Source organism: Thamnophis elegans, chromosome 11 (genome assembly GCF_009769535.1).
Source record: "Thamnophis elegans isolate rThaEle1 chromosome 11, rThaEle1.pri, whole genome shotgun sequence".
NCBI lineage: Eukaryota > Metazoa > Chordata > Lepidosauria > Squamata > Colubridae > Thamnophis > Thamnophis elegans.
In genome coordinates this window covers 38,666,043-38,692,344 of record NC_045551.1, presented here as the reverse complement: position 1 = coordinate 38,692,344, position 26,302 = coordinate 38,666,043, and the positions used below count along the sequence as shown (strand labels likewise).

The 26,302-nt window shown below is 37.6% G+C and overlaps 1 protein-coding gene across 1 annotated transcript in view; it reads right to left on the bottom strand.

The window, feature by feature from the left end:
• Positions 1-26,302, bottom strand: part of RASA3 (RAS p21 protein activator 3) — a 133,506-nt gene that overhangs the window by 7,437 nt on the left and 99,767 nt on the right. The window contains exons 8-18 of the mRNA XM_032226728.1: positions 19,404-19,483; positions 17,319-17,423; positions 16,848-17,004; positions 14,485-14,633; positions 11,865-11,979; positions 10,838-10,912; positions 9,963-10,086; positions 5,032-5,138; positions 3,921-3,998; positions 2,004-2,081; positions 491-564 (exon numbers count right to left, since the gene is read on the bottom strand). Coding sequence (XP_032082619.1) covers positions 491-564; positions 2,004-2,081; positions 3,921-3,998; positions 5,032-5,138; positions 9,963-10,086; positions 10,838-10,912; positions 11,865-11,979; positions 14,485-14,633; positions 16,848-17,004; positions 17,319-17,423; positions 19,404-19,483 — 1,142 coding nt within the window. The remainder of the gene's footprint in view (positions 1-490; positions 565-2,003; positions 2,082-3,920; positions 3,999-5,031; positions 5,139-9,962; positions 10,087-10,837; positions 10,913-11,864; positions 11,980-14,484; positions 14,634-16,847; positions 17,005-17,318; positions 17,424-19,403; positions 19,484-26,302) is intronic.

The following is a 26,302-nucleotide window of genomic DNA, read 5'->3' as shown; positions in this document are numbered from 1 at the left end:
AATAAATCAGAGAACGAAAATACAGTTGCAGAAGTTCATTTTTTGTTAAAAAGGGAAGGTTAGAAAGTCAAATATGTGTCCTTTTTTACAGGCAATGGAAATAATTTTTAAAAGAAAGCAATGAAGTTTGAGATGGCAGGTATATGTCATGGACCTAATTAAAATTAATTGCATTTAGAAGAAGGCATTCTTTTTAACCCCTAGCAAATTATATTTCATGTTTTTGGTATTTGGGAAATATTTCTGATGGGGAAAAAAGATAGTGTTTTCAACAATAATCCAATCTTCTAAAAACTTACAGTAATTATTTGCACTTCTTTTCATTCAATTTTTTTTTTTTTAATTTCCGCACCCAAGCCTTTAACACATATTAGACAGCACAACACTTACACAGAACTTTATAGAACCCTGCTGGACCCATTATAAACAGAAGATGAAACATTTAATCTTACACACTTGGAAAAAAAAAACACTGATGTAATAAGCTCACCCTTCTTTAAGTAGTATTGGTTGTTCTATAATTTTGTGATCTCTCCTTCCGGAGGATGAAATCAAATCTAAGAACTTGGAGCAAACAATGAATAGACATGAAATAAACATTTAACATGGATGTCATCTAATTCTTACTTGTTGGAGCAAGTAAGTTCAAGTTTTAAAACACCGATATATTGGCTAATAAGAAACAGAAAGGAATTAATTCATTCCTCATGTACAAATAACATATGTTAAATATCTTATGCTCAATCATATCATTCGTATGAGTACATTATGTCTATTTCTTCTCCTGAGGCTTAATTTTGATATTTTATTGCAGTTGCGATTGATGTTGGTCTAATGCTTGCTTCTACATTCATTGGAGGATACCTAAATCAGTTTATTTTGACCTGTGCCCCTCAAAACATGTGGGAATCCACCTGTTATAAATTCCAGCCTATATAATAGTTTTTAATCTACATTGGTTTAGAATTAAAAGACCTGCAGTCCAACAGATATGGAGGGCAAAAATTAATTAAAAGTGAATGAAAAGCTTGAGCTTCTTGTCAATGAATTCTGTATAGGTGATGCAGACATTTTGATAAAGAGTATTGTCAAATATATTGTTCACAAATGTTTTACTAATCCAGTCATGGGTTGTAGGCAGTACGCCCCAGTACGGGCATACCGGAGCCTGCCCGGAGCATCGGATACTGTTCCGTTACGGTGCTCCGGAGGGCCCACCTATATGCCCAAGCTCCTTACCTGTCTTTTAAGCCTGCGCGACACACCGCTGAGCAGCTGGAGTGTTGCGGAGGCTTGCAGAAGCGTCGCAGGCAAGTACGACGCAAGTGCGCACCGCACACGGCCATGTGGGTGACGTCGGGCCCGTTCCAACCGTACCGGTTGGAATGGGATCCGGAACCCACCATTGTACTAATCCATATAGCAGATGGCTGATCAGCACGGGAAGGAAAAGGGAAAAAAAAAACATCTAGACAACCTTCCCTATTCCAATGTTCCCCAGAGATATTGGGAGCATAATCTTTAATATATTTCAATGGTGGATAGATGGTTGTTAATTCTGTATTTTATAGCCCCAGTAAATCTAGAAGTAACAGAAAGTTGGTATATAGTCTATAAAGGTTTTTTTTTTATAGCTAAGCTACTGAAATATGAAAAAACCATCCTACCCTTCCTGAACTATCTGAGAATGGTCAAAATGATGACTCTATGGCACTATTTCATACGGTTTATTACAAATCGAAAAATATCTATTGAAGAAAACTTTAAATCAATATTCAGTGGCCAAAAGATTTATTTCCAATATTTTCCCATATTTCCCATTATTATTTTTGCTTCTAATTAATTATTTAAAATAGACATGCATGTAATTCAGTGTTCATAAAATATTGTCATTCATAAATTCAAAAAACATTGATTTTAAAATTAATTAAATAATAAATAATAATTTATGGAACTGGCTGGTATTCCCCCAAAGTGCAGAAAATATTGTTTTTAATACTTACATTTTTTACTGCATCTGCATATTTTTGCTCATTAAAGTAGTCATAAAATATAGCCATATATGATTCCTTGAAACTGGCCTGAAATAAAATCACCATTTTGATTGTGAAACTTGATATCAAAATACAGGGAAAAAATCAGATTCATTAACTCATGGATAAATAATTTTCAATGGTAAAAAAGATTTTAAAAATTCTTCCTGATGGCCTAGATTTTGATTTAATGCTAGAAACAAGTCAGGATTATTAGTTCATAGGACATGTGTCTCACAAACAAACTTTAAGCTCTAGGTGGAAAATGGCTGGCCATACCAATGAATAATCTCTCAGGGTTTTTTGCTGGTTTAGAGAAACTCCTGGATCACAATTCATATATTCTCAAGACCTGCATTATTTTTGCATCCCACTCATTCTTCCCTCCCCACACTGGTAAAAACATGGATTTATACAGATTATACTACAATCAAATAAACATATTCCATATTAGCTTATTCTTATTACTATCTGTTCACAGTTAGCCTTTGTACACATCAGGTTTCTCCCAAGAACTTAGGACGACTTATTGTATCAGTGTAGTACTAGGTGCAGACCCAAACAGTGTGGCTTTTTGCAATTAACAGAGCAGTGGTGGGTTTCGGCCTGGCATCCACCACATGAACGTGCACATGCACACAGCGCGTGCTTGTATCCTTACCTCTTGCGACACCTCCGCGACGCTCCAGCTGCTGGCGGAGCGTTGCGCAGGTGCTGTGTGCTCCGTGCATGAGCGGGGAAGCGCCAAAGAGCTCAAATACAGGAAAGGAGCTCAGCAGGCGGGTCAGCCCTCCGGAGCACTGTACCAGAATGGTACCTGACGCCCCGGGCAGGCACCAGTATGCTCTGCAACCCACCACTGTAACGGAGGGAAAATTTGTCAATGAACCAATTTTCTAAGTAGCATCCAAGATGTTTTGGTACAGCACCCAGTATGGTAATATCCGTGGGACATCACAGCCAGTTTATGCCAGAATCTTTCAATTTTAATTTCAATTTTCAAATCTTGATATTTTGTGATCTTCTCCAATTTTTGGCTCCTATTCTACTATCCCCTGGTATTGCCGCCTCAATTATCCATACTTTCGTTGCAACCAGTTATATCTGGCATATTTTGAGTCAAGATTTTATCAGTCTGTTTTTGGAAACCTCACAATATTTTAACCTGCTAATTTTTTACTTTTGATATTCTATGTTCATTACTGGTACATGATAATTTTTACAGATGTTCCAGTAAGTCATTTTGGTAATTGTATTATGTCATTATTTATTAACAGTTTGTGTGATCTCTTTGCATGAACTGAGTATATGATCTACTGTTTCTTTTGCTTTTTTGCACAATATGCACTTTCAATCATTTGATGGGTTTCAACTGATATTATTTTTCGCCCTTTAAAAACATATATTTTGGTCAATTCAAGATGGTCAACATAGCTAGAAATATTCCTGTTTTGTCTCATGTAGTGCCACTTTAAAGAAGGCTTTAACTAAAAGGTAAAGGTTCCCCTTGCACATATATGCTAGTCGTTCCTGACTCTAGGGGGTGGTGCTCATCTCTGTTTTAAAGCCGAAGAGCCAGCATTGTCCGAAGATGTCTCCGTGGTCATATGGCTGGCATGACTAAACGGTGAAGGCGCATGGAACGCTGTTAACTTCCCACCAAAGATTGTCCCTATTTTTCTAATTGCGTTCTTTACGTGTTTTCGAACTGCTAGGGTTGGCAGAAGCTAGTATAAGTAACGGGAGCTCATTCCGTTATGCAGCGCTAGGGATTCGAACCACTGACCTTTCTGATTGACAAGCTCAGCATCTTATCCACTGAGCCACTGCGTCCCTATAGGCTTTAATTACAGAAATGCAAAAATACTCATAATTCCGGATACTTACAGACTTAGATTTTGATAAACTTCCTAATGTTTGTATGGTTTTAGAGATCAGTGTCAAAGTTCTTGAAGTTTGTGGATCCTATACAAAAGAGAAAACCACCATGTTATAATTTGCTGTGGGAAATCAGAAAAGTTAGCTTCTGGTTTACGTTCATTAAAATGCATTTTCTTATTCTGTATGTAAAGTTTAAGTGAGTAAGTGAGAAGAAAGTTTAAGGACTTTTGTATCTGGCAGGATTCTCCGGCTACTCTGCTTAGTTTAGTAGCTAGTTGTTAAGGACATTTTATTATTTTCCAGTTTGACCAATAAAAATTTAATTTTTTGTTAGGCAGAAAAAACGTAAAGAACAGGATTCTCTTAGTGGCTGCCCCAACATTCCTATTTAGTTTCCTTTGTGAGATCCAACATTGCAGAATTAAGTAAATATGCTATTTACAGGACCAGGGTGAAAATAATTTTGTGTTGAAAAGAATTCAGCCTGGAGAAAAATGCTAATTGCCAATTTGGAAAAATATTTTTTTAAACTAAGAATACAATGGAATATGCACATTTACAAAATTCCATAACTGAATAATTTTTCAAACATTTTTTTTCAGCAGCAACTTGCTGCTGAAAAAATAAGATAAGATATATTTGAATTTTAAAACTAAATTGTTGCATATAAAGAAACAAAATAAATCTTCACATATGCAGATGAACAAGTTAATTCTCCTCATGTGTTAGTTTTCCACCATTTACTTACTTTTCTAAATTTTCACCACTAACCCTTTTTATTTCTACTGCTGGAACAGTGCCTGCCCTTAAGAGTTGTCAATGTCGTGGTAAACATTTCTTGTTCACATTTTATCACCCTTTAGGAATAGCCATATATGAGATTTGATATGAAGTTTCAACACTCATATTAATATCTTGTGTAAGGTACTGCACATTTAAGTATTGCCCATTTCAGCATTTGAATTGTAAAAAAGTGATACAAACTATAACTTGTAACTAGTCAGATAAAGTCTAAAACCCAAACAATGAAAAAGAGCCAACAGTAAATAAGATATAGTGCCTCAAAGGGAAGGACACAATGGGCTCATCATTGACCTCCTGAAACTGAAGTACTTACTGGGTGATGCGGTGTAAGATGAAAAAGGTTTGGAGAAAGAATTGCAGGAGCAAAGAATCTCAGAAAAATAAAGCTGCTTACTGCTGTGTACCTCACATCTGGGTCATCTATGATTTTAAAACAGAATACAAATGATCATGTTGCGATTCTACTCTGAAAAATGTTTCAGACCACCCCAAAAAGGAGAGAGTGATAGATGAAAACACCTCAATCAACCCAAAAATGTTAAGATGCACAATTGTGGGTAAAAACATGGAGGACTATCTTGCAAGTTGCTATCCAAATTCCATTCTGTCAAAATAAAGGGAAAGGTCTGTATATAAGAGATGCTTTTGTTCATGAAACAAGAGTTGAGTATGACAAGAGTAATCTAAAATAAATTTAATACAGTGGGAATGGATAGTTAAGAATTTAGTGGTAAAATAAGAAGTGTCAGGGTCAACAACATGCTTAATGACCATTATTTGAACATATATTCTGATCACATCTGTGGAAATAACTGCAATTCATAATCATCCTCTGCAGCCAAGGATATATAGCTATCATAAGTGAATGCATAATTTAATCTCCAAAATGAAAATATTTAACAGTCTGGATAAAAATAAGGATAATAACAAAACCCAAAACATAAGGGGAAGAACATAATCTTCCTTCTTCAACAGGAGCTTAAAGACATATCAGGTATATTTCAGTTTCAGTGTGATTATGAGATGATTTCTGAATTCCCCGTAATAATCTGGAAACAATTATAAAGCAATTACACATGTATCTACTGACTTCCCACAATCTTTCAGCTGACTTAATTTTTTCAGCTACATTCAGTTTAGAATTTACAATGCTAGTAATATCTTTGAGGGCTTTTATATTCTCTTGAACTTAGTCATCACCTCTCTCTCAATAGCTGCCAAATTGCCTAAGTGGAAGGCAATTGTTGTTAATGTTTATTTATTTGGGTCACTGATGAGCATAAGAACTATAAAACTATTAAACTTTTAAAACTATAAAATTTTATAAGCCTTCCATTCAAAGTGCCATCCTGACAACTATTAAGCTTCTGTCACCAAATTTTATTTCATTTCATTTCATTTTCATTTTATTTGGGTTTATAGGCCGCCCTTTTCCCTGAGGGGACTCAGGGCGGCTTACAATCACCAGGGAGGGGGTGCAAATCAGAATAAACAATATACAAACAAAATAAAGTAATAAAAACACAACTTGCATTCAACATTCAACACTCGGGTGGGGCAAATTAGAGACTCATCCCCAGGCCTGTTGGGAGAGCCAGGTCTTGAGGGCTGCGCGGAAGGCCTGGACGGTGGTGAGGGTGCGTATCTCGACGGGGAGATCGTTCCACAGGGTCGGAGCTGCAACAGAAAAGGCTCTCCTCCGTGTAGTTGCCAGTCGACATTGACTGGCGGATGGGATTCGGAGGAGGCCCAGTCTGTGCGATCTTATCGGTCGGAGGGAGGTAATCGGCAGGAGGCGGTCTCTCAAGTACTCAGATCCACTACCATGAAGGGCTTTAAAGGTGGTCAACAGCACTCTGAAGCGCACCCGGAGATCAACAGGTAGCCAGTGCAGCTCGCGGAGGATGGGTGTTATGTGGGCGAACCGCGGTGCGCCCACTATCACTCGCGCGGCTGCATTCTGAACTAACTGCAGTCGCCGGATGCACTTCAAGGGCAGCCCCATGTAGAGCAGAAATATCCAGCAATAACGTAGTTCAATACTAACATGTCCAACCTTTGGACAAATTTATTCCTCCTTGATTGGTTCCTAATAAAACTCCTTCCAGGGATATCTTTAATATTGTTCACTTACCTTATTTGTTCACTGAACTTTTTTTTACTTCCCTAAGTGCACAGTTATCAGGATGAAAATGAGGAGAACACCAATAGTCATCTACCAATAGTGTTATATTTATTCGAAGTTCAGTATGCTCCCTGAATTTCTTTTTCCAGACCTTTTTTCACCTTTCCCTTTTTCATTATGGAGACCTGGTGGTGCAGTGGTTAGAATGCAGTATTGCAGGCTAACTCTGCCCACAGTCTGGAGTTCCACCCTAATGGGACTCAAAGTTCACTCAGTCTTCTTCATCCTTCCAAGATTGGTAAGATGAGGACCCAGAATGTTGGGGGCAATATGCAGATATTTTAAACAGCCAAGAGTGTAAAGCACTATGGAGCGGTATATAAGTGTAAGTGCTATTGCTATTGCTAATATTATGAATACTAATTCTAATATTAAATATGTAATAAAGTTGAGATTCTACTGTATGAATATGAATATTAATTTTGACCCTGATGGTACTGTTCTGCTAATTAATTTCTAAGCTTTCAAATATAAAATAGACCATAAATCTCATTAAATTTTATACAAAACGTACTATCTAAATAAGGATGTATAAACACACTAGTATAGCTCACAAGTAAGATGTCTATACAAATGAACACATATATCATGAACATAAAAGAGTTGTGGTGGGAGGGAAAAGGAGCTGACGTGACGGTACGACATGCAATCTCGGAGCTCCAAGATCGCAGTTGACACTGGACGGTCCATTTGGACTTAAACCGTCCCGAAGAGACGGTGACAGGGAAGAGTACGTCTTGCTGATCTCAGGGACACCACAAAGTCCCTGATTGATCCAAGAGAATCTCTTCTTGCCGGCGACAATAAGCACAGCCTCAAGCTGCTGAAGTCGGGACAGCTCCGCAATGGGAGGAAAGCGGAAAGAAAAAGTGTGTCCATCTGGTGAGGAAATCTTATTTTTATAAAAGACTGCCCAAAAAAGATTGAAGTTAAATTAAACTGGTAAAGAAAAGGAAATAAGCAGCGAAATTAAGCATTATTGGACAGTGTGTTATCTTTTTTTACTTTATTTTTTTTTTCTATGGATGGAAGTTTTGTAAACATTTTATATTTTTTAAAGTGAAAGTACTGGATTTTCTTCTTCTATTTCTTTTTTACCTATGGATTAAATCTTTTCCTTTATTTCTACAATACTGGTTGGGATGGATTTTTTCTTTTTATTTTGTTTCATTTAATAATTTTGTTTCTTCTAAGCCTGAAACATAAAGATGATATAAAAGGAATACAAAGAGGGTAGTAATCTTAGAGGGAAAAGAAGTTACACTGCTACTTGGAGGTTGGAGTTTGAGACCTGAAAACATTGCTTTTTCTTTTTTCCCTTTGATAATTTTGTCCTTGCACTTCAAAGGCTTCAGCTTGTTTATAGAGAAGAGCATGGGTTGTTTACACAGATGCTCTTTGGATGCTTGTTGGTAGCTGGAAAGAAGTGAAAACAAAGATTTGTTTTTAAACTAGAGTGGCAGTGTTTACTCATTGGAAGGATGGCATGACATCAAAAAGAAACCATAACATTACAACAGATTATGTTTGGAATTCAAAAATTATTAGAAACCACAGAGAGAATTGAGAAGAGAAGGGAAAATATTGAAAATATCAATTGTAATGTGGTAAAACCTGATGGAAAAATGGAAGATATCCAGCAAATGGAAAAAGTGGAGGCTAGAGTCCTAAAAACCTAAGGGAAAAATGAACAAAGAGGCAAGATAATATGGATATTGACAGTGAACTAAGTGTGGTTGGAGATAGAAAGAGTGGAACAAGGAAAGGGAAGATAGATGGAAAGGTGCTTTATTCCAAATTTTAAAGTACAGAAGAAGAAGAAAGAGAAGAATTGATGCACTTAAGGAGAGAAACTTTGATAAAAACACTACTGATAACCAAAGATAAACTGATTAAAGAAGCTGATGGAGGGTTTCGAGATTTTACAAGATATGTAAGAAGCAACCAGTTGCGAAGAGAAGTCCAAAAAAATTTAATTAAGGAAATAACCAGAAGACTAATTCCACAAATGGCAAAAGAAATAGGACTACACTATTACTGGAAAGACACAGGTTGAGATATGAAAATTAATAATAAAACACTAGTTAAATTTAGTTAAAATTAGAGCATTATGTTAAAAATGTAGTGATAATGGATAAAGTTAGATAAATAATTGATAATGATAACAATGTATACATATGAATTGGTTTGATAAGAGGAAATTTGGTATAAATTTTAAATGGTGAAAAAAGGGGGGAAAGTAAGTTAAACTTAGACAAACTATTGTTAAATAAATGACTGAGAATGATAATGATGTAATAATTTGTATTGACATGATAAAAGGAAAATTGGATATAAATTGTAAACAATGATTAAGAAAAGAGGTCTAAAATTTTTGTTATTAAACATAATTAATTTTTATTTTGAATGTGTTATATAAATATAATGTAGCTGGATTGAAAATAGATAAGGGAATGCCATTATGTGGTTTTCTTTTAAATTTTGGAATGTTTGTTATAAAAGGACGTTAAAACAACTATAGTCATATGAAGGATGAGGTATGATGATAGCAATATATATAAATATATTTGATGTAAAATATATAACTTGACATGAATCATAGGTGATGACTGTGGAAGAGATGCACGAAAGTTCTTTGTAACCAATTGACACACTTTCTACAATTTGTAATGGAAGATGATTTTAAGGTGTTTGTGTTTATTCAAAAAAAAAAATAATATAAAAAAAAGAGTTGTGGTGGCACAGTGGTTAGAATGAAGCATTGCAGGCTACTTCTGCTGACTGCCAGCTGCTTGCAATTTGGCAGTTGGAATTTCACCAGGCTCAAAGTTGACTCAGCATTTCATCCTTCCGAGGTCAGTAAAATGAGGACCCAAATTGTTGGGAGCAATATGCTACCTCAGTAAACTGTTTAGAGATGGCTTTAAAAACACTGTGGAGTGGTATATAACTCTAAATGCTATTGCTATGTAGTAAAATGGCTTCACAAGAATGTACAATAGAGAATGTTCCAATTAGTTTAAATGGGGGAGCAAAAAAGATTTTAAGTTCTATATTACCTTGGAAACGTATAGCTGCTGATTCCCTCAATGAAAAAAAGATGTCACACATCACTGTAGGGCAACTGACCCCAGATTTTGTAATAACTGTGAAAATTCGATCTACATACTGCCTAAGATTTTCCTAAAATGAAAATAAAGAACATAAAACATTAATTGCAAAATAATTTCAGACCTTTAAAACATTGAACAAGGTACATTTTAATTAATTTTCATATTAATAGAATTTGATTATTATAAGCAATGCCATTATATTAGTAATTATATTGTATTAAACCATCTTACACTAATACAGGTAGCGGCCCTCCCAAACTCTGTTTTTACTGGCAGAGGGTTGCAGGAGGCCATCCCAGTCGAAAACGGAGCTCGGGAGCCCATTTTCTCTAGAAGAGGTACCACGGGCCACCACAGGTGCCCCTGGCACAAATGACGCCAAACTGGCCACGCCTGCCCCAGCCATGCTCACCCCCCCTCTGAGGTCAAACACAACCCTGATGCGGCCCGCAATGAAATTGAGTTTGACACCCTTGTTCTAGAAGATGAAATAAATGGAGGCTCTGATGGGATTCCATGCCAGGAAAAATGCCTACCTGACATCAAAAACTACTTTTTTCTCTTTTTTTCTTTTTGTGTTGAAATCTGGTAATATAACAAACAATCTTTATGAAACGTGCTAGTTTTCAACATCTGGAAATTGGAATCAGTATCATCCTTAATCTTAATCTGTTGCAGAGAGGAGTAGCAAACTCACATCATAATTACATTTCTATTGAAAACAATGGTTTAAGACCCACCTAGTTTACAGTTGGTAACACATTTCAAGGAGTAATTATTTTCATAGGTAAAAAACTGATTTTCTCGCTTGAACTACCTACCCTATTATTTTCCAAATTTTCAGCATCTTTCAACTTTACAGGATCAATTTCACAAGGTTTATGGAGCTGGCAGATCTGTGAAAAATAACAAAGAAAATACATAATAGATATCAGTGTAATGGATTATTTACCAATAGGATTTGACATGTCTCCATTTCCGAATAGAATTTGCCCTACTCAGTTGTTTTATAGAAATAAATGATCTGAAAACAATATTCTTTCTTGGGTTCAATTTCTTCTTCTTATTTTTTTTCCTTTGCCAATGAGACTAACCATTTTTCCCCTGAGTGAGAAGTTTATAAACCCATTGCAAATCTAATTTCCAATACTGGCTAAAATGTAAATTCCAGTCTTAACTGCGTTTATTGACATTGCTAATGTGGTGCACATGATCATTAAGGAAAATGAAGGAGACAAATATTTAGGCTGTAGAGAAAAAGTTATCATTTGGAAATAAATGGTCTACAAAAAGAAATGCAGTTGTAGTTTTTAAATTTTCTCAAGCATTTTGAAATAATATTTAGTTAGTTAGTTATTCTATATATTTAAATTTATTAGCCACTTAATTCCAATGGACTCCAATGTTATGAATATGCTATCAAAAGAATATTTAATTGCTTTGAATAAGACAAAATATGACTATGACATGGTCTTGCAAACTTTACTGTTTTTTAAAAATAGAATAGATTACTGGCTAGCCATGACATTATCAACTCGGGAAAATGCTGAATCAACTAAAGGAAATATGTGGTTTGCTTATTTCTGTCATTGGAAAAAAGACAAGACAACTGCAATATGGAGATAACAAGTATCTCCATAAATTTAAGAAAAAAACATTTTTTTGTGGATCTAAAAATAGTTATTTACACCAATTGCTTCTTTTGTATGTAGATTGCATTCTTTTTTAGAAACAAATGTTTACTTCTGTAACATACTATTTATATGTTCTTGACTTGGTACATTGTTGATGATCAAACACACAACCATAAAAAGATATTGCACATTCTGTTAATAAAGTTGAGCTCACCTCATCAATAATAGGCTTCAGTGTGACTTGAAGATAATGCTTCCCTGCTAGTTTCATGGTTTCATCAATGCACTTGGAGGTTAATGAGTTTCCTCTGAAAATGGTGTTTGGATCTCTGAAAGCAAACATCTTGTTAATCATTTATTCTTCTTATAATAAACTTTTAATAAAAGAATTGCAGGAGATACAGGAATATAAGGTATATTTAAAGCAGTGGTGAGTTTCAACATTTTTTAGAACCTCTTCTGTAGGTGTGGCCTGCTTTGTGGGAATGGCTTGCCGGCCATGTGACCGGGTGGGAGTGGCTTGCCAGCCATGTGACTGGGTGGGAGTGGCTTGCTGACCATGTGACTGGGTGGGAGTGGCTTGCCAGCCATGTGATTGCGTGGGTGTGGCCAACTTGTAAAATGGGGTGAAACTCACTTAACAACGCTCTTGCTTAGCAACAAAAATGTTGGCTCAGAAACTCTGAGCACACAAGTCTTAAAGCTGTCAAGTTACAAGACCCTTGCACCCCTAACCCTTTAGGGAAAAAAACCCAGGGATGTCCAAACTTGACAGCTTTAAGACTTGTGGTCTTCAACTCCCAGAATTCCTCCTCTCGCTCTTCATCTTGATGATGTGCGGACGGGCGGGGGGAGGGAGCTTGAACAGGTTCTAAACAGCACTGTAGATTTGTGGAACCTCTTCTATAGAAGAGGTTAGAACTGGCAGGAATCCACCCCTGATCTAGAGGCCCATTAAAAAGGACTAATCATAGTGTGAAGACCAATAATGGCTATCAGCCTCAGACTGCTGCAAAGGAAGGATACCATAACTTGCTGGGCACAGATTGCTCCTAGGTAGCCAACCCATTGGCATCTCCATAAAAAGTTTAAAGTTGGTATTGCAAGGCATGAGAAAAACCGATCAGCAACAAACATTTCAGAGATGTCTGGAACATTCCATTTCTTCTCTATGCCATCCTATATTCCTGTACTAGTGGACTTGTTTGAACTAGTACCAGTGTGTGGTGTTCCAGATAAAATTGGAACCAAATAACATCTGGGGTATCACAAAACATCCAACTGAAACAAACATCTTTTCTGGAATAGCTGAATTGGCATGGTCCTAAAAAAAACCGGAATAGTAGTTTGCACATATCTCTAGCACAACACCCATCAGAGCATCAGAGAATCGTGTGGTGCAGAACTCCTCTCCTTGCTGCTCTCTCTGGCATTAAGATCTGCGGGAGAGACCCTCTTGAAATGTCCCCATTGTCAGTGGCTTGCTCAGACTCAAGGAATGGAAGGCACCTTGCAATCTGAGTGTTCTCCAGGCCCTCAGCATTGAAGAAATCCATAAGGAAAAGCTCCTTTGCCAGGCTTACAATGATTACATTACAGTACAGATGGTCTTCAACTTACAACCATTCATTTAGAGACCGTTACAAGGGAACTGAAAAATGTGACTTACAACCATACTTCACACTTACAATCGTTGCAGCATTCCCACAGTCACCTGATCAGAATTTGAGGGCTTGGCAACCAGCATGTATTTAGAAAAGTTGCCGTCTCCTGGGGTCATGTGACTTCCATTTACAACGTTCCCAACTGGCTTCCAATAAGCAAAGTCATTGGGGGAAACTGGATTTGCTTAACAGCCACATGATTCATTTAATTGCCATGATTCACTTAACAACCTTCATAAAAGAATCATAAAACTCTAGACCCAATTGTGGTAGTAAGTCGGGGATTACCTATATTCATTATGTTTTTAATCAGCTGTATCATGTTTTTAAAATTAGCAATTGTAAGGGCTTATTGGAATAGAAAGGCAGGGCAAACAATAAATAAGTAAAATAAACTAGAGTAGCTGTTTTTCTGTTAAGTCTGGTCAGCAAACTCCAGGATTCTTCTAGAAAAGCAGGCAATTGAACAGGTTAATTATTTTAGTGCAGTAGCTGTCTATAAGCTGATAAGTCTATAATTCATAGCAGTAAGACTGAATCTGTAGTGAAGTAAGTGTAGAAGATAAATGAGCTATCCAGGCTTCAAATCTGGCTGCAGAACAAAGAAATACGCAGTGCTGCAGCTTGGTCCAATCCTTCTCTACCAGATTTGCATTCTTTCCTTAATCCATGGATATTGTATATGGTATCAGAATTTCTTCTTATAATAAACATGTGAGGCAAGTTACAAGGTATTTAATGAAATGGGATCTATCCTACTATTGTTCTGTGTGCTCTCTTAGCTAAGTTTTAGGAGAAAATAGTTCCCAGGATATCTTTGTACTACTACTCTCCTTATAAAACTATTCTACTGGTTGGTAAAAATAGCATAAGGAATTTAGCTATGGAGCTTCAGGGGAAAATATTGACCTTGCTTTAAAAAAACATCCTCATCTTTAAACCATTCATCAGCCAAATGTTTAGATGACGCAATTCTGTTCCTGTCTTTATTAACCTCAATCACAACTTTTTGATGCTGAAAATACTTGCTGTGGAGTCCTTATCAATAAATGAATGTGGAAAATCAAAGGCCCATTTGTCCTTATGTATGACACCCCCCCACCCCCCCACCCCAAATCATCATTTGCTACTCGGTACCTCTTTTTACAATACAGGCTTTATTGTACTTACTGAGTCCTTTTTATTTCTGCATTTGCAATTGCACTAATGAAAGGCACAATTTTGCCATAGTGGAGGAAGAGTCGAACCAGAGGTATGGCTGCCTCCTGTTTTTCCCTGCAGACTTCACCCAGTATATGGGCAGTTGATGCTGAAACAGGCTAAACAGAGAAAAGCAAAAAAGTTTAAATGGAGGCATCCCTGAAATAATTTTTAAATGAACTGCCAATTTCTTAAGAGCAGTGTCCATTTACATAGAAACCTATGACACAATGTATTGAGGTCGAATTGTATGTATGTATATCTATCATATTTCTTTCATTAAATGTCAGCTTTTAGTTAAGTGGAATTACAAAAGAAAACTTGTATTTTGGGCACTTATCAATTTAAGACATGCTATCTATAACTACATTTTTTTCCTTATTTTATCCCTGTTTGGATTTGTGAGAGGAAAAGACTTTGAGTTGTTGAGATGCTATATTAAGCCATAATGCACAAATTAACATTATGTGTAACCATTGGTTTTGCAATAAACTGATAAAAATAAATGTTTAATGGAATAAGTTATCCCAGTCTCTGGTATTTTTTGACAAAGTTGCTACAATATGTCAATATGATATTTACACTGCACTCTTCTGGAGGAAAGGAAATTAATATTTCATGAAAGAAAGCTGAGAGCTAGAAGAGATTTTATAGAGATTTAGAGATCATGGGGACAAGTCACTCAAAAGATTACAGGAGAAACCTGGCTCCTTAAGAAGAATACAAAGGAAGCATTGACCCTTGACCTCCCGAAGAAATGGCCAAATCAGGAGAAGCTATGCAGTTGTATTTTCTCAAAGTATAGCAAGAATGCTAAGTAGACTTGACAAAAGGCTACTTGAATGTTAAAACAAAAAACTAGTTTCTGATACAGAAATACAACTCTACCTAACAGGCCGCATGTAGCTTGTATGTTACGCAGTGCTGCACTAAGTCAATTTTTCTCAAAGTTTCTGCAATTGTCAGTCACTAAATTAATGTTCATAAAAATGTGGAGTCCGCCCACTGAAAACAGGAGAAAAACTCCTAATGCTTTTTCTACAATGGGAATTATGTTTTTTGACAAATAAGTTAATGACCATAGTTGTATTTTGGTCTTTTCTATTTCCTCTTAATTTTTCTAAAGATATTTCAGCTATTTTTTTTAACCAAAAGTTTAATCCACAATTCAGTATTTATTTACCCCTTGAATTATTTTTGTTCACATGCAATAATAACAAATCATAACATGAATTTGATCAAGAATGTTCTTGGGTAAAAGTCTCTTAGTCCTAAGAACTTGCTTGAAAATAAATGAAATCCCAGTTTTAGATATCGATTAGCATTTTTTTTAGTTGCTTGTGTTGAGATCACAGATTTACATAGCAAAGAAAAGGAGGAGTAGCAGTCTACCCTGTTTATTTTGCCACTGATGTATTTTGTCATACCAGCTGACTTACAATACATGTGGGTAGATTTCAGCTGACTACCTGAGAGATCTCTGCAAACAGCCAGTATTCTATAACCACTGTTTGAAAATTGCTGCATTAAGTCAAGGATTACCAATTTATCAAGACAGTAGCTCAAGGGTGTCAAATGTGCGATGTCGCATTGTCGTCATATGATGTATTGTGACTTTTCCCTCTTCGCTAAAATGGGGGTGGGAGTGGCCAGTGCATGATGCATCCGGCCCACGGGCCGTGAGTTTGACACCCCTGCAGTAGCTGATCCTAATCCAGTTGTAGCCAACCAGCTATCTTTAGAAGTTATCTGTATGATGTGCTTCCTTCCTCCCATAGTTTCTACTAGCTTACTAATCAGTTGATTAATAGACTAGCAACAAAAAAATTACTGCAGTGAAGTCCTTCATGCAGGATATCAATGGCCTACTGATGAGCCAATGGATAAGCTATTGGAGAAAGTTGGGGAGATTATTATTTTCCCACAGTTTACAGACGGAATACAGAAGCAGGTGGAATAGAGATGAGATACTAACAGGAAAGGGAAAATAGAAAGTTATCGGATGTTCCCTTCTAGGCCCTACTCAAGGAACAATTACAATGCAGAGATAAAATCACTAACTTCTTATTGCTACTAAGTATAGGAATCCAGAGATTAAAAATGATCCTGGTCAAAACTGTTGGCTTCCCACAGCCAAATTATTTTGGGGACACAGTCATCATAAACAAGATCATTTCCTGGACATTTGCTCCAGGGGAGGCAGAAAATGCATATTTCAGCATCTAATTTATCTTATAATTTGTTAATTAGCAAGGAGCCATGTTTGCAGAGAGCTTGAGGACACCAGACCGTTTATTGTAAAATGATAAATATGAGAAGAATGGAAAAATTACCTCAACATCTGCAGACTTTAATAAGAGGTCTCTAAGGGGGTTGTAATGCTCTGGAAGAAAAACATGGTCTTCTGTGTAAACCACATTTAACCGCAAAGAACCTAGGTCATCAGGTTTCAGTGTTTTGTTGCCATTAACTCTGGGCTGCAGGAAATACCTAACAAAGGAGAGAAACATGAAACAGCTTCTAAAATTATATATAGATTGTATTGCATATAGGTGGCCTTTCTTCCCAGTATTATGAAAGAGTCTATAAATCTTTCTTCATGTCTTTTCATTTTTATGTGGCTAAACACATTATGGTTGTGATGACATGTATTTCTGCCTTAAACTAGATTGGGCAGGTAGGAGAAGGATTTTTTTTAAAATACATTAGATAAGAAATCAATTATGACAGGTAGCAAAATTGTTCTGAAACAACTTATAAAGAAATAAAAATAAAGAGCAAAATAGTTTAATAAAATAAAGTACCATGCTTCATAACAGCTAGACTGTCGAAGAAATTTGAGTGGCAGCCTCAACTCTCCCAGAAATTCATCTCCAAACTTCAAGTTGCTTGCATTCCAAAGATCAACTCTGTAAGAGTAAAAGACAGAATGAAGGACAGAAGAAAAAGCCCTTTCTCTTCCTCTTTAATACTTTCATTTCCGTCCTCTCCAAAAAATATAAACTAAAAGTTAACTAATTAACTAACCAACTCCAAGGCAAAAGAGGATGTTTTTAAAGCCCAGATGTCATACCTGGAAGCCATCTTTTACATTTGGGCCTTCAGGCCTGCCACATTTTCCACTGTGGGAAAATGGGAGTGGGGATTATATGGAATATGGGTGATATATAGTCAAAATAACATTCTCTTCTCAGAGAGTCAAGGCCATCTTGCCCTGCACCTGTGATGAGGTGATTGGGAGGAATCTCCAGTTTTGGATGGTGCCTGATTGGATCATGTGATGGACCATGTAGGTGCTGGGCAGGGATGTGAACACTCCTTTGGGTGGGGAAAACCTGGAAACTTTCAGATTCGGGTTTTCCCAGATGTGCCAATATGACATCTCTAATAAAATGGAACTTTGAGGAAACTCAAGCTTTGGGGTCTTCTTTTGTTGGGGGTGTTACTTGGAACCCTGACACCAAGCTGAAGCAAACAGAAGAGTACTGCTATGTTAACTCATTTTAGGTTGACACAGTAGAAAGACTTGAAGCTGGTTTCTATCAACCGAGAAGATCGTTAAAGAAATAATAATCTGATTCCACCATGTGATAAACATATAGAAATTGATTCAGGTATTCCATGTTCCCAACACAATGTTTTGTCTGTGTGTATTTGTTCCCATTTCTTCCTGTTGTTTAAATCTAGAAGCTCAGGTTGTAAGATCGTGTTTCTTGCAGCAATGAGTTCATATTAAATTGATGTGACACACTAGTGAGCTTTAAAAGGAGGGTCATCCTGTTTTCAAAGTATCCAAATGTAGCATTGCTCAACTGATAATCTTGAAGCTGGTCTAATGTTACTTGCAGCAAGCCTATAGCAGGGTTAGGTTTAGAGTTAGACAAACCTTTTGAGCTACCACCATCATTGCAGTAACAAAACCTCACCAGTCCTATTCTTATGCAAAAAGAAAAGAAAGTGCTAGTGTCCTCTGACCATATTTTTCTGTACATGGTGTTTGCTTGAATTTATTTGGTTGTTTGGAAAAAAATGCAGACATTTCTATGATTCAAAGAAACTTTGATTTAATTTTTTTTTTCAAAAGGCACTGAAATCCTTCCAAAATTTCTTCTCAGCCTCTTTGTGATCACTTTTCTGTTATATTTAAAAGTTTCTGTAAATTGTTAAGGTGAAATTACACTGGCAGTAATCAGGCAACTTCCTAATAGCGACTGAGGTTAAATATTACAACAGGGAATGGATTAGATGTGGTAAGTTCTAAATGCGTGCAGGAAAAGAGAATAATTACTGGCATCAGGAGATGGAAGGTGGTATGCAAGAAGCTATCTTCAGAATTGCATGATTCGAAGAAAAATACCAATACTGAATTATTTCAAATAAACTGGAACAGAGCCAGAAGCAAACTCAACTTCCCCAACAGATGGTACTGTAAAAAAAGAGGGGGAACCAGTTTCAAAGGGGAATAAAACACTGGTGTAGAAATGCCCCAACTGTTCAAGGAGGAAAAGCAAAGGTCACGAATAGAAAGGCACTGCTACTTCCATTCATTGCTGATTTTACCAATAATGCAGAAGGTCCCTAACCTTTGCCGCTCGGTGAACCTGCTCCAAAAGGGGAGAGGGGAACTGGGCCATGCGAGTGGCGGGCTGGCATGTGCCCACATCCCTTGCATGAGTGATGGACCGGTGAGCATGCACGCAGCTCAACTTGTGCAAGAGGTAGGCCACTGTGCAAAAGTGCAAGTGTTCATCAGCCTGCTGCTTGTGCAAATTGAGTTGTGGGTGTGTACATTCTGGCCAGCCACTTACACAGCCCAATTCTGAAAAGGCCACAGCTCGGTAGTGGGCCACAACTCAGGGGTTGGAGACTCCTGATATAAAGTATTTTACCTGATTTCCATCTTGTCAACTTCATCAGCATCTTCAATTTCAAAGTGAGATTTCTTGCTATAGCTGCTTGGCCTAGTAATCTAGTGCAAATAAGAATTTTAAAAAATGATCTTATTATTAAGAAAAATCCATTGAACCCTTTATATAAGGAACCTCAGTGCAATTGCACATTCTATTTGATTCGGTTTCGTAACTTTAATTGTATTGAACTGCAACCTCTTTAGATAATGCTTTTATAAGCATACATATGAAGCTGCATCACATATTGCAATGTAACTGATCTATAACTGTTTTAATAAAGATACAGTATATGCAAGCAATTGAAAGAGTCTGTATTTGTATACCACTGACTCATTTAAAATACTAAAAGGATCATTCCTGTAAGCTGATTTGGCAAGTGAGTTTATTTTACTGTACTTTTGTTTATCATTATTCACTTACAAAAAGTACACTATTTTTCAGATGTTTAAAATATTGCAGAAAAAAATCAATTTCATTTAATGGAGAAAAACAAAGAGCATGTTTAGAAAATGAAACAAAAACAAATGTTAGTTATTGCAGAGCATTATGCAACATCCAGCAGATTAATTGCAATTTTCTTAGCTTTTATGTACCCATAATTCTGACATTGCATTTTACTCAGTTTGTGTACAAAGCATATTGATCACTCACACAATCACTTCGAGGCAAGAGTGACCAGAATTTACTTCTGGTAAAGTAAAAAACCAGAACATGACAATGTAAGATTTCTGTTCATGCCTGGTTCATCCATTCCATTCCTCTTTTGTTTCTAATAGGTAGTAAGCATTGCAGGCAGGTCTCAGCAGGATTATTTACAGAGGGAATCTTAACTGGAATATTCCTTCCCTCTCTAACCAATGGCTTATTTAAAACTTGGTGTTTTCTTAAGTCCAATGTGTGTGATATACCATTCTGTCTATTGTATGACTAGTATTTGAAGACAGCAATTGGTATGATAAGAGTATGGATGCCAACCCTCCTCACATTTATCAATTTTGCAGAATTCATTCATTCACCTTGACAATCCCCAAGGTAGGACTGGTATAGCTCCATGTACATCTACTTGTATTACAAATCCTGGTCTTGTACGTTAAATCCTATATTCCAAATCCTTTTCTGTGTTAAATCAAGAATGACATATTTTCAAGTGGCCTGAGGTCAAAATTCTGAAGAACAATGGCAAGAGATATGAGCAAGATTCATGGAAGCATGCAAGCCAAACACCTAAGACATTCGAATGTAAAACAAATATTTCTCTTACATCCTGGATAACATAATGACTGAGAAATCATTATAAGCGATTCCCCCAGCCTTTCCACCCCAAAGATTTATGATTCATGGCTACACAAGATCTGGACCTATGGGAATATGATTCAGATAGCCTAGGGAACATACATCAAATCACCTGATACTGTTTGTTATAACAATGTGGTCCTTTCGTCTGATGTGAAAAACAACCTCCCTCATGGACTCGATCAATTACAAATACTTGAAGATTTTTCTTGGTTAAGAAAAACAGCAGGTAATCAATATCCAAATGGGAACAGGAGGAAACCAACCAAAATTAGTGATTAGAAAGAAATTCAGAAACAAAGTCTTCTAGTGAAGTCATTCCTCCAAATTTTAGTTTCATTTTTAAGGGTTAGGGTTAGCAAGCTTTCTTGATTTGTCCCTCTTCCTCTCATCTAGCTCTCTTCAATTTTATAAGTTACAAAGAGAAGGAAGGAAAACAGTGTTGGTAAATATAGAACAGTGTTTTCTACAAGACTAAATTTTATTCTCTTTGACCTATGACTAGAAGCTTTATAACAAATAAATATACCCAGCATGTTAGCAATGCAAACATCAAGTATATGTGGAAAATTTTGTGCAGAAAGCAAAAAACCTATCTATAAACAGATATTGTGGAGGACTGTTGCTTCACTTGCAAGGACTGTTGCTTCACTTGCAATGTCTTCTATATTCTAACAGTAGCTGATAAACTGGAGCATTTATTTATAGGGGGAAATGTCCAGACCAAATGTAATTTCTAATGTTGGATTTTCCCCTTACCGGAGGGAGCCCCCTTGTGGAATATTGTGAAGCTGTTACTGAGGCAACTCCACTGCGCTGCACAGTAGAAGCCATTTTACAGCAGTACAGTAGAAGCCATTTTAAGCATCACAACTGGCTTTATCTTAACAAAACACACACCTTGAGGGGTTTTAGGGGTGTCTTACCCTCCACAATATTTTTTTCCAGAGAGTAAGTCATCTGTGTACCAAGTTTGGTTGAAATTGCTTGAGGCATTCCAAAGTTATGCTAGAAAACACACACACACACACACACACACACACACAATATAGATATGATGATGATATGGGAATGTGGAACTTGAAAGAAAAGTGTTTGCTGATAATGGAATGTCATGGGACTGGATATTTCTCAATTTCCCAGAGCTCCCAGTAAAAACTTCTCTTTTTAAAAAAGTTCCTGGAAAGATTTGAAAAGACCCAGACCCATTGGAATCAAAATAACTTGGCTTCATCTACTACTAATTTATTATTATCCTCACTATTCAGATCATAGGGTAATATGTTATATTTCTATGTCCAAGGGGAAACCGCTATCGGTCTGCCAATGCTCCAGACAAATTGTAGAGTTGAAGGCAGGAAAACCAACTGCCCTAAGCAACAACTGAAAGGCTTAGATAGAAGGTGAAATGAAGGGAGGAAATAAAGAAAGGGAAGAATTTAGTCTGGCATCCTTCACAGCAAAATAGCCCGAAGGCTCAGTTTCACAGGCTGGCTTTATTGTTTTGGAGAAATGATGACAGGACTGAAGTCAGATGATGGGGCTTATGCTGATGCTTAATTAGCCCCCTGAGAAATCTGGCTCAGTCCTGCAGGAAGTCAAGGGCCAAAGGAGCTCCAGTTTGAGACTCATCCCTCCTTCTGCAATTCTTCTCCTGTATGGCAGATGGCAATTTAAGAAGAAGAAAAAGAACTCACATTATAATGACCACGGCTTAGGTTAATCTGTAATTATGAGTCAGTTTGAACTCATCCTTTTGTGGGCAGATCTAAAATGTAATAACCTTTGGAAGTGATTGCAGGAAGGCTAGAAACACTTTATTTATTCAATAGAGTTACGGACTGGTATAATACATGAATATAATATCCTGCAATGGAACATAAGTATATAGTTTGTGAAACAAAATGGGGTAAACATGTCCCCAAGATACCTTGTCTCACAGTCTTAAAATCTGAGGAAAGAGAAGCAGGTCCACTCTGTATAAATTATATAAATACTCATTTCCCCCTGAAAACTGATATTGAATACATCTTGCCAGACATCTCCAGGGATGGGATTCTACCAGTTCGGCCCAGTTCGGGCAAACTGGTAGCTCCGAAGATCAGCTGAGAGCGAACCTGTTCGCTCTGACCTTCAGGTGAGCCTGCCTGCCCGCCCCTGGGTTATATTCACCTTTATTTCCTTGTTTTTTAGTCCAGCTGATAGGCGAGGCAGAGCTGATTGCTGCACCTCAGCTGTTTCTGCAGCTTTGTTTTAAACCACTATGCGCACACGAAAGGTGTGCAAAGCGCACGCTCGGTGAATTGGTTGTTAGACTGCTTGAGTCACACCACTGGACATATCTGACCTTTCCCATCTGAGTCCAGATACTTTTTTCTGTAAGTGCAGATAGTCCTTGACTTAAAGCCATTCTTTCAGCGATAGGTCAAAGTTAGGACAGTGATAAATGGTCATAGCACCCATGCCCAAAGTTACAGCTGTTGCAATTGCCCTCATGGCAATGGGATCAACATTTGGAAGCTTGGCAGCCCCACTCATTCTCACAACTCCAGGGGTGTTGCAACTACCGCCACCCACTTATCTCCCCACCACCACCTTGATGTCATTTTGACCCTGCTTTCCGTGCCTGAGTTCGCCTTCACTGTCTTCTTGCTCTGTTTGCTGGCAAGGAGTATCTGCCCTGGCTGCTATATTGGCCTGGCTTTGTATTGTGAAAAACAGGGGGAAAGGGCTGCTTTCAGCCTGTTTCTCCTCCTTTTTTGCAACACAAAAAGCCAGCCCAATAAGATTCAAGAGTGTGGTGAAAAAAAGGATGTTTTGGCACACACTGTCCTCATTAAATTACTTTGGTTTGTTTGTTTGTTTGTTTGTTTTCTTTTTGCCATATGAGCCAGCCTCATATGATCCAGAAGCCAGACCTGGCACGCGTCACCATCAGCTGGAGCAAGAAGACAGTAGCAAAGATGAGCTGTGATGGCAGTGTACAGGGCAGCAGGGTGGTGAAGCTGGAGCTTGGAAAGCAGCCCCAGAGCTACACACTGTTTGCCGTCCTGCAAGGCAGGGTGCCGGGTTGTCAGAAGAGCAAAGATGGGAGTAAGATATTGGACAGGGTCCCTCCTGGTATCTTTGTTGTGGCCCGCCAGCGGCCAGCAGAGCTGGCAGCAGATTTGGACAGTGAGGAGGTTGGGGAGGAATATGGGCCAGTCCTGGAGTCTGGGGAAGGCTCTTATGAGGGCTCTGCATCGGAGGCAGAGAGGGTGCCAGAGCCGCATGCCAGTTATCAGCTACTTTCGGAATCAGACAGCAATGAGGCAGACGAATAGCTGGAGCCTGTTCCCAGTGTGTGCATGCGCAGTTATCAGACGGAGGGAACAGCTAAAGAACAGGGGTTGACTTGGGAGTAAGGCCACAGGTGGATGATGAATGGCCCCTCCCAGAAGGAATAAAAGAGAAGCAAAAAGGGAGTGGAGTTGCAGAAGACAATCAGTTCGCTTAATTGGTTCGTGATTCTCTGGGACTCCTTGCCAAGTTTTGCAGATATTGGCCTGTCAGCTCTCCAAACCAGATAAGGTCTGGGACTGTACATCCTCCCTTGAAAGACTTTGCTGGATGTGAATAAGCAGAATTCACAGTAAATTAATAAAAGGGTTTTTTGTTGGAACCAGGAGTTTACTTCATGTTCTTGGGAAGCCCAGATCAGAACATCCTTATCTTGTTGAGGCTCAGGGTCAGGAGGAACCAAGCTTGGAATGGCTTTGGATTTGGGTGCATCCTTGGTTAATGACTGCTAAAATTCATTTAATAACAGCATGAAGACTGCCAGAATTGCAGTCATGTGAAGCAGTCATGTGATATCTCTCCTTATGACATTCTAAATTGAGGATTACCTGAACTTCAAGGACGGAAAAGCAAAAGGATAATATAAAATAGTATCCAGACAGATTAGAAAGCAATCAAATATAACAGGTGTATGTGTACATGTGAATATATATATATACTAACAGATTTGAATCCTTACTTGAAACATTTATGTTTCTAATAATTCCTAACAATTTCCTATCTGCTAAATGAACAACACCATTCAGCTAAAGCCATGACTGTCAGTCTCTATGAAAAAATTAAGGACTGTAGATTGTATTTATCCATTTTGTTTGCCTGTGTTTTTTTACATGCATGTTATTGATTTTGGGAATAAATTGAAAAATGATTTGTTTTCTGAAAATCTCCACTTTGACTTTATTCAGTACATGAAAGTTGGTTTTGATACCCAGAAATGTCACCTTCCTTCCTTCCTTCCTCCAGCCTCGAATATACTTCAGGATGCTTTTCAAACACCTCAGAAGCAGCTGCATATGTAAAGCATAGGAGGAGACCAATTTATCTTTATCAAAATTATCTATAAATCTTTCACCTAACCCAACGAAGACAACAAAAACGTTGAGGTTTTTTTAATTTCTAACCAGGCCATGACACGATATGAAAGTACTCCACCCAGCAATAACCACAATATAATCTCCTCCCGTTAAAAAATCAGAAACTTCTTCCATAGTCAGGTAGCATTATTACTAAATATTTTTAAAATGTATTAGCAGACTGATTAAACTGCATTTTAAAACTGAGTCAGACAAAGAAAATTCAGTTCTGAATACAAACCCAAATAAACAGACATCTATGAGATACATGCATATTCAAACACAGTGCATGGCAAACAATGGAATTAAAACACCAAACCTAGAAACTTTAGTTATGTATTTAACTTAAATGTATCTTGGAATAAGAGTACAGTGACTCAGTGTGCATTACCATGTATGTTGCAATATTGTGTAAAATCTCTCCACCACTTCTAATAGAAATAATTTCACTTTTGAATCTTATGAAGTATAGAGACACCATAGATTCAATTCAATTAGCACTTTAAAATTGTTTATGCCTTCCACATTTTGTTAAAATTTTATCATTTGGAGTCTTTGAAGTGGAAATATAGCCACTGATATACCTGGAGATTGAGTGTCCTAGAGGACGAAGGGGCCTTATTAGATTTGATACATATGTATCCTTCGATGGTCATGATTCATACTGTACCTGTGCATACAGAGCTGATTAAAATTCAACTCAGATGATAGCTGTGTCTGCCCCCATGACTTTTTTATCTTGTTCTCCCATTACCCAACCATAGACATTTGTTTTTTCAGAAAGCTGCATGAAAATGACCATTGACTTACCTGAAGGATCCTTTTGTGGGACTTCTGCGAAGGAGAGTCCAAGCATGGGCTAAATACAGCCAATCTGCCCAGGACTGAATTGAAACTTGAAGCCACACCTCTAGTGCCGGCTATTCTTCAGATTTTCTTCAATGAAGGCATGGACAATGCGTGCTGAGAAGTTCAGGAACAAAGTCAAGGAAGTCAAAACAAGTATCCATAGTTCCACAGAACCATATGACAACTGGCGGAGCAGACCGCCAGGGTGGGGTTGGACTCTCCTTCGCAGCACCCAGAAAAGGACCCTTCAGGTAAGCCAATGGTCATTTTCCTGGGTGCTGCTCTGGAGAGTCCAGGCATGGGACATACCCAAGCTAAATGTCA